The sequence below is a fragment of the Paroedura picta genome, chromosome 15 (genome assembly GCF_049243985.1).
Source record: "Paroedura picta isolate Pp20150507F chromosome 15, Ppicta_v3.0, whole genome shotgun sequence".
NCBI lineage: Eukaryota > Metazoa > Chordata > Lepidosauria > Squamata > Gekkonidae > Paroedura > Paroedura picta.
Window position 1 is genome coordinate 327,856 of NC_135383.1, and position 8,616 is coordinate 336,471.

The 8,616-nt window shown below is 53.5% G+C and overlaps 1 protein-coding gene across 3 annotated transcripts; it reads right to left on the reverse strand.

Annotated features, from left to right (window-relative positions):
• Positions 1–133: 133 nt before the first annotated feature.
• Positions 134–8,061, reverse strand: SH2D5 (SH2 domain containing 5). Of its 3 annotated transcripts, none has more exons than XM_077311619.1 (9): positions 7,693–8,061; positions 6,445–6,525; positions 5,874–5,948; positions 5,281–5,427; positions 4,557–4,808; positions 3,224–3,395; positions 2,558–2,663; positions 2,209–2,368; positions 134–1,483 (listed from the first exon to the last, which is right to left on the reverse strand). In XM_077311619.1, exons 1-9 carry the CDS (start codon positions 7,777–7,779, stop codon positions 1,349–1,351), a joined length of 1,215 nt encoding a protein of 404 aa, XP_077167734.1. In that variant the 5' UTR covers positions 7,780–8,061; the 3' UTR covers positions 134–1,348. The 3 variants fall into 3 exon arrangements, with proteins under 3 accessions (XP_077167734.1, XP_077167733.1, XP_077167735.1); XM_077311618.1 differs by having other exon boundaries at positions 134–1,571; positions 7,693–8,027; XM_077311620.1 differs by lacking the exon at positions 5,281–5,427 and having other exon boundaries at positions 134–1,571; positions 7,693–8,057.
• Positions 8,062–8,616: the final 555 nt, after the last annotated feature.

The window sequence follows — 8,616 nt, forward strand, 5'->3', positions numbered from 1 at the left end:
GAAAACAGAAGAATACACTATTTTGCAGCATAACTTTCACGCTGGTATGACTGACTTACTTGTATTTTCATAGTGTGGTATTTACCTGATAATAGTATTGAATGAAAACAATAATTGAAGAGATTAGGCATAATAACATTGTATAAGTTTTTAATTGTTTCTTCTCATTCTGTATACACTCGTATATGATAAATAATATATATGTATATGAGATTGGTTTTCTCATGTTTATTTATTTTATTTTATTTATTATATTTATATACTGCCCTCCCTGGGGGCTCAGGGCTGTTAGTATTCTAGAAATGTTTAACAAATTCAGAAAATATTTTTTTAATTCTTTAACATTGGTTTTCTTTGTGTACAGAGGTTACTTTAGGGAGCCTTCTGTTTTTTGTCACAAATAAATATAAGCATATTTAAAATATAATTATTTTAAACCACAGCATTAGTTAATATTGTTAATAAATATAAGCATGCTCACATAACATTTCTTTCAAATAAAATCTGACAGCAGGAGGTATCTACCAGCCTCACAAATTCAAAAGAAGGTAAGCTACAAACATTTCCTGGGAGAGGGGGAGAGCACACTTTGGAATAAATGTGATTCTTCTTGGCACCCTTTAAACTTTTCCATTTGTATGAGAAGAAACATATCTGCATTTATCCTAAACATGCCCCCCAAACCCAAAAAGGCTCTTGAAACAAACTGATGTAAATAACATTACAAATCTATATCCCAAGATTTATACTGTTTCCCTGCAACAATCTGAATATCCTTCCATAACTGATGTTTCAACATGCTTTAATTTGCAGATTGTGTTTTATTTATTCACATTTCTTTATTCACATTTATATACCGCCCTCCCCGAAAGCTCATGTGAAATTGTTCCCTCTCATACTCCAGTTTAAAAATATAAAGGTCGGACTTAAAGGCAAATGTAAGAACTAGCTGAGAGAGCAACATGTTTACTATAACCCAAGTTTTGAGAATTATTCTTACCAAACAAACAAGAATAAGCAGTGATGAGTTGGTGAAACCTCTACAGCTGAGGTTAACATATCTTTCCCTGAATTACTAGACCAATGAAGAGGGTGTTGACCACTCAATCCTGCCCAGAGATGGTGATGGTGTGCTGAAACCCTTTCACTAGAAAGGTTAAAACAAGTTTGTGATGGACATTTGTATTATCCTAAGCTGAAACTAGATCCACACCATGGAGGGAGGATCTACCACAGCAGAACCACAAGGCTATCCAGAAAGGGGAAAGTATGAAGCAGCTTGGATACCACGAGACAGTTCCACATGGATGATGCAAATGGTTCAGCAGAAGTCCTTTTGCTAGAAGCATTAGCCCAGTTCCAGCTGGACAGCCAGAAACTTAACTGGCACCATAGAGCCACGAGGCCTGCGAGTGACTTGGCTCTCCTCTCCATCCATTCTCTGCAAAGTAATCTTGTTCCTCATAACAGTGATTTGCCCGGCCTGCAGCCAAGGAGCAGAAGAGGCCCTCTTTCATCCCAGAGTAATGATCCAGCAGTGCTTCCATACTGGGGAACTCCACATTCAAGTGCTTTAATTTTTTTATTTTTTTTAAGTAAGCAGGAAAGGGGAGAAGAAACAACAAATTGAAAACTTGTTGTCCATCTGTGGTCAACCTACTGGCTTGAACTACTATGAATTGAGAGAGCCTGAGAGACAATATTCTGCCATGGAATTGAGAGAAGTTAGATGGAAGAGTTGCTTGGGAAAAGAAGGGGAGGAGACCCCAAAGGAGGAGAGAACCTACAATTCACACTTTGAGCCTGAAGCATTCTGCCTGGCCTCAAGGGTAAAAGCTCACCTTTATTTTTGTCATTATAGCCAACTTCTAGTAACTTGCTTAACTATATCTAATGAACCAAGGTGATAGACAAGGATAGCATCAGAAGAGTCCTGCATCAGTTCAGTCCAGCATCCTGTGTGGTAACAGGGTGGCCAACCAGCTGCCCTGGAGAGCCAGCAGGCAGGCCAAAGAGGCCAAAGCCTTTTCCAATGTTTCCTCGCAGCACTGGCATTCAGAGGCTGAAGATCCACCCATTCCTCCCCTGATGAGCCACTATCATGGTTGACAATCCTATGGCTGGGATTGTCTGCGCCTATTTCTTCAGCCCAGGGTTGGTATGGTGGGAGCACAGAGCAGCCTCTTCCCCCCACTCCCCAGATCTTACCTCAACAGAATACTTTCCCAGCTGGCTCCTGTAGATTTGGTAAGGGATGACCCCACACCTTGTCCTCACCATAAGACACCACTGATTGGAGGAGCCCAGCTCTGCCCGGAGAAGGAAGGCACCCCGGACGTCGTTCCTGAGCAGGGCCAGTCCAGCCTCCCTGGGAGGAGGGAAGGCAGAAAGCGATGCAGGGACTCAGCAAAGGCAGACAGCCCCGCTCAAGGAAGTCAAGAGAACACTGGATATTCTTCTGACCTCCAGCCAAGCTGCTGGCCCCCTCCCTTGGATCTTCCCAGCTAACCTCAGTGGTCTCTTGTAAGGGTGGTGCACAAGGGCAGACACTGCTCACCTGTCAATCCCAGCAAAAGACCACACATTCTCCGTCAAGCTGCTCTCACTGTCAGGCAAGAAAGCCAGGCTGCCTCTGTTCACCTTGCTATCGCAGTTGGTGAGGACTGCAGCCAGGAGAAAAGCAGGTTGGTGGTAGAATCAGAGTGCATGGCATCCAAGTGAGCCATGTGGGGGAGGATAGTAGGCTAGAGGGGAGCATTTTATACTCTTCCCTTTAAGAGCAGCAGCACCTTTTCTGTTGAACTCCTGAGTCCGCTGCCAGTGGAACAGCATCTCTGAGTCTCAAGGCACTGGCAACTAGCCACAGGGGTGGCCAGAGAAAGTCCTGAGGGTGGCCTTCAGGGTTGAGGAAACACTCTGGGACCCCACAAGCAGTCAGAGAGCAGCTGCCGCTGAGAAGCACCAAGGAGCAGCCAGCTGATCCCACCACCCACCCTGCGGAAATCAGACACTATCTTCTGAGAACACCCCCCCCCAGCATGGTCCACAAAGAGAAGGGGCCACAAAGACTACACAGGCAGCCAAGCAAGGTGTGGTTGCAGCCAGGAATCGTTCCCTGTGGCTATTTTGCATGGTTCCCACCAAGGGGAGGCCTCTCCAGCTTCCTTCTCTCTCCCGCCCCCAGCCCTGACTGCTGACCTGTTAGCCCCTTCCGATGACTTACACAGTTCCCGTGCACTCTGCTGCAACTGAGCTTCAAAGGTGCAACCTCGGTAGGCGCCAGAGCGGAGGACTTTGCTGCGGATGGCCTTCTTGCGCACCAGGATTGGGGAACAGTACGGGTTGCCAGGCCGAGCGCACGGGTTGCTCCTCTCCTCCAAGTCCAGCCTCTCTCTCTAGGGACACAAGACATTCCATGGGGGGAGCAGCTCTGAGGGAGGCGAAGGGAAGGCGGTTACACACTCCCCGCCGGTCCCATCTGAAAGGTTTGCCCTCAGGAATCCCCCAAGGTGTCACTCGCCTAGTGATGAGGGGGCAGTGGCATATGTTTTCCAGCATTATTATTATTATTATTTATTATATTTATATACCGCCCTCCCTGAGGGCTCAGGGCGGTTTACAGAAAACAGGGGAGGATACAACCTCGTTGTTAGGTGCGAAGTCGTATCTGACCCATCGCAACCCCATGGACAATTATCCTCCAAGCCTTCCTGTCCTCTACCATTCCCCAGAGTCCATTTAAGTTTCCACCTACTGCTTCAGTGACTCCATCCAGCCACCTCATTCTCGGTCGTCCCCTTCTTCTTTTGCCCTCGATCACTCCCAGCATTAGGCTCTTCTCAAGGGAGTCCTTCCTTCTCATGAGGTGGCCAGATTATTTCAGTTTCATCTTCAGGATCTGTCCTTCTAAGGAGCAGTCAGGGCTGATCTCTAGGACTGACCGGTTTGTTTGCCTTGCAGTCCAAGGGACTTGCAAGAGTCTTCTCCAGCACCAGAGTTGCTCCAGCACCAGAAAGCCTCAATTCTTTGACGCTCGGCCTTCCTTATGATCCAACTTTCACAGCCATACATTGCAACTGGGAAGACCATAGCCCTGACTAGATGCACTTCTGTTGGCAGGGTGATGTCTGTGCTTTTTAGGATGCTGTCTAGATTTGCCATAGCTTTCCTCCCCAGGAGCAAGCGTCTTAATTTCTTTGCTGCAGTCCCCATCTGCAGTGATCTTGGAGCCCAGGAAAATAAAATCTGTCACTATCTCAATTTCTTCCCCATCTATTTGCCAGGACTTGAGAGGGCCGGATGCCATGATCTTTGTTCCAGCATTACACACATGTATCTCTGACTGACCTTTGGGCCCCAGGTGGCTAATAAGCACATTAAAACGTTCCTGCCCTCGACAGCAAAGTTGTTTCTGGGAGTCTGACTTCCAAATCCAGCCACAATGGCAGGGCTGCCGGTTTCCTCAAAACGAGCCTGGAGGCTGCCTGTCAGGGCTGTGTGCTGGGGGCCATCTCAGCCCCAGCTGGCAGGGGACACTCCAGGGGGGAGGGGCTTACCACACTGATGGAGGAGCCAAAGTCAGCAGGGCAGGGCAGCCTCCGGAAGGACACCAGTGCATTGACATTCTGCGACACCTCTTCTGGGCTGAGAGACTCCCATACCACCCGGCTCTCTGGGGAGGGGCCTTCCGGCAGCCTTCCTGGTTCCCTCGGGGCACAGCCACTGGGGGCCCAGTCCTGCTCTTCGGGGTGCCGCAAGAGGTAATAGAGCTGGAATGAGCGGCAGAGCAGCAAGTGCAGCATCTGAACCTGGGAGGCAGGAAAGGCAGGGGGCATCAGCAGCATGTTCTCTCTTCTGCCGTGTAGCTTGGCCTCCCTCCTGTGTAGCTTGGTGTCCCTGGGAGAAGGGCACTTAGCACCTTTTCCCAGCAGTACCCCCTCTGGATGTGTTCCTTGCCTATCCCACCCCCAGAGAAACATCTCCGTGTCACCGTGTGGCGTGAGATGGGCACCATAGGCTGCCCAGTTTCCTACATACAGGATGCGCAGAGTTTCTCAAGACGGAGTTTTCCCTTCTTAGAATGTTCATGCGTCTCCTTTGCCTGCCTCTCAGGGGGATAGTCCCACAGGGCAGCAGCATGGGTTCCAGCCAAAAAGCCACTGGGCAGAGTGGGCAGGAGAGAATGAGAGACACCCACATTGGCCCAGAACTGCTTTCTCAGGCCAAGAGCCCCAGGAACACCCTCTTGGCCCCCACATGCCTGCCTGCCTGCCTGCCTACCTCACTGGGCTCGCTGCCCACAAACAAATGGCAGAAAAACTTTCCGGGAGGGCCAAATGGATTGCGGGCCACAAAGGCAAACTGACAGTCAGCAGGTGTCCATGTGCTATAGAGGATGCGCTTCAGGGCATGGGCCATGAGCAGAACCTGAAGTGGGGAAAGAAAAACCACACCTGGTCACAGCAAAAGCTGCTACCCCCCCCTCCCCCCAAATCTATACTGCTCAGAGGTCGTGGCTCTAGTGTTCTCCCTACATATGAACAGAGTAGATATTAGTAGACATGAACTGAGATTTTACCACATCTTGTTCTATTGTCTGAGGATATATGTATGATATGTTTCATGTTTTATTGTATGTTTTTATTGGAGTTTTATATGTCTGTAACTCGCCTCAGGCCTCCGGGAGGAACAAATTAATAAATAAATTCACTTGCCCTTGTTCCTCACTACACAATGGGCTGAGAGACCCCCCCCTTCCACACACACACACGAGTGTAATGCATCTGGTTTCTCCTGCAGGGGCCTCGCCTTCCTTGGCTTGCTTATGGAAGAGCAGCTGCGCGGGTGGTGTTACATGCAACAATGCCACCTACCTCGCCCTCCATGCTGTACATTTTCAGGCCCTGCAGGCAGAACTTGAGGATGACGGCCCGTCGTCTGGGGCACTCCTGCATCCAGGTGGGGAGAGGGGGAGAAGACACCAGTGAACCGGAGACATCTCACAGAGACAGGGCCCCAAGAGGGGGCTGAAGGGTGAAGGAAGCCCAGGGTTCAGCCCTGGCATCTCCCTTCTCAGTCTGAGAGTCCAGAGAACAGCTGCCGGTCAGAACAGCTAGTGCTGCACTCCGTGGTTCGAAGACTGGATTCTGCTCAAGGCTGCTTCACTGGTGCGGTGCTGGCCCTGTGCCCAAGAGCACCTGCTTGGCATACAGAAGGTATCACCTGAGGTACTTGGCATCATGCACCACCCCCGGCGGTAGGCCTTAGGAAAGACCAGGTCTGCACCAGGAAGCTTGGAGAGCAGGCTGCCCCTCAGAAGAGCGCCTGAGGGTCTGGCTTCTTGCCAATATTTGGAACGCTCACGGGATGGCTGCCCCCCAGACTCCACCTTGCCACCCCACTTGAGAGCACCAGCGCAGTGGCACCCAGGCCCCCTCCACTCACCTTCAGGCCCTGGAGCTGCTGATGGACCGTCTGCACCTTCTGCTGAAGCTCCAAGTCCTCCACAAGGAATGAGCCCACATACTGTGCACAGAGGCAGGAGGGCAGCAGTGAACACCCCCAAAAGCCTGAGTTGTCCCTCCCAGACCTCCAAGGGATCTCCACCTGGGATGGGCAAAGGGGAGGCACCGGAGAGATCTGCTCTTCCCAACGAGCCTCAGCACTGGGCTTGAGCTCATCCTCGGCAAGCTCTGCGTGGTGGAAACGGCTGTCTTGCACCTTTGTCAGGGCCTGACTTCTGGTCCCCCTCTAGCCTTGCAGGCCCATAAACCTGGAGCCGGGGGTAGAGTGGCCAGTTTGTCCCGCCAGCCACAGGTTGGGAACACAGCCTGGGGAGGACAGGGAGCGCAGTGGAGTTGGGTACCCTAGAGTCCACCCCCCCTGGAAACTCCCATATGCTCTAGGGCAGTGGTCCCCAACCCCCGGTCCGGGGACCAGTAACCGGTCCGTGGATCAGTTGGTACTGGTCCGCGGCTCCTCCTTGTCCTCCTCCCCGGCTGCCGCCTCGGGAGCTGCCCTGCCACTCTGCCGCCAGCTCACCTTTGGTGCTCTCCAGCGGCCGCCATGCCTGGGGCTCTCCCTTGGCGTGGCACTGCGCAGCTGCTGCTGACAGCGCCCCCCAGTGGGCAACAGGAAGTCAGGGGTGCGGGGGGGGAAGCAAGTGGAGCAGGAGCTCAGGTGGCGGAGACGTCCAATGGCAAAAGACTACCCCCCCCCTGCGCCTCAGTAAAATTGTTACATGTTAACCGGTCCCCAGTGATCAAAAGGTTGGGGACCACTGCTCTAGGGGAACTGAACTCTGTTGTTTGGGGTGAACTGCATTTCCAGGGGAACCCCTGTCCCTCCTGGTGGCTGACTGGCTGGCAGGCCTGGCTAGCAGGGCGCCATTTGACCAACTAGCGGAACCCCCTGGCACCAGGCACCCCCCGCAAGAGATGATGCTCCCAGCATGGGGTTGTGAACTCCCGGTCGGGAAATTCCGGGCGATGAGAGGAGGAGGAGGAGCGTGGGCTTGGCCTCGAGCCCACCCTGCGAAGCGGCCCTTCCCTCGGGGGCCCAGAGATCTGTTGCCGAGGGTGGTGGGGGGGAGCGGCCTCCAGGACCCAGCGGGAGGGTGGCAAGCCTGGGCGAGCACCGGCCCGGCGCAGGATGAGGCCTCCCTGCTTGGTTGGGGGGGGGGGGCAGCCTCACCTCCACCAGCTTGGCGATGACCCGGCCTCTCTGCGCGGGGGGCGCCGCCGGCTCCGGAGCCCTGCCGCCCGACGGCTGCTTCTTCATAGCTGCCGAGCGGCGGGGAGCGGGCAGGTAGGGAGCCGCGGGAGGAGGAGGAGGAGGCGGCGGCGGCTCCGGCCCCCGAAGGCGCTCAGCCTCTGGATGCTCCGCACGCACCAGCGCCGGGCGCTCACCTGCGCGCACTCCCGCTCAGCCAATCGCCGGCCGCCCCAAGCCACGCCCAGAAGCCCCCTCCACCGCAACTCCCCGCCGGCAACCCCGGGACCCACCCACTCCGCGCCGCTGCCAGCCTGGGACAAGCAGTCGTTCCGCCTGCGCAGCCCCACGTTGGTCGCTGCCTCCAATGCAAAGGCGACTCCCAGGAGCGCCAGTTAGGCACCAAACCTCTGGCAAGGAGCCCGACCAGCAGGTGGGCCGGACAGGAGCAGGGAAGGAAAGGGCGACGAGAGGGATGGACTAAAACCAAGGGCAGGAATGGCCACTGGAAACCAGGGGAGAGAGAGGCTGGAAGACCCTTTGGAAGTAACTGACCTGCATGGGTGCGATTGAAATACATTACAGTAGGAAAACAGTTGCAAAGAAAACACGGAATGGATTTCCCATTAGAGTCAGACTACTCTGGGGCTGGAATGGCAGGGCACTGAGTGGAATGATGGCCACTGGGAGTACTAGGGGGGATCTGAGCCTGGAATGACATCCCCTGGGAGTGCCATGGCCGATCTGGGCCCAGTTCTGAGCCTAGAATGACAAGCCCCAGAGTAGGCTCCCAGCGGCTGTCATTCCCCTCTGGGGCCTGCCATTCTAGGCCCAGAACTCCTGCAGTACTCCCAGCGGCCCTCATCCCACTCTCTGTCCTGCCATTCTAGGCCAAGAGTAATCTAT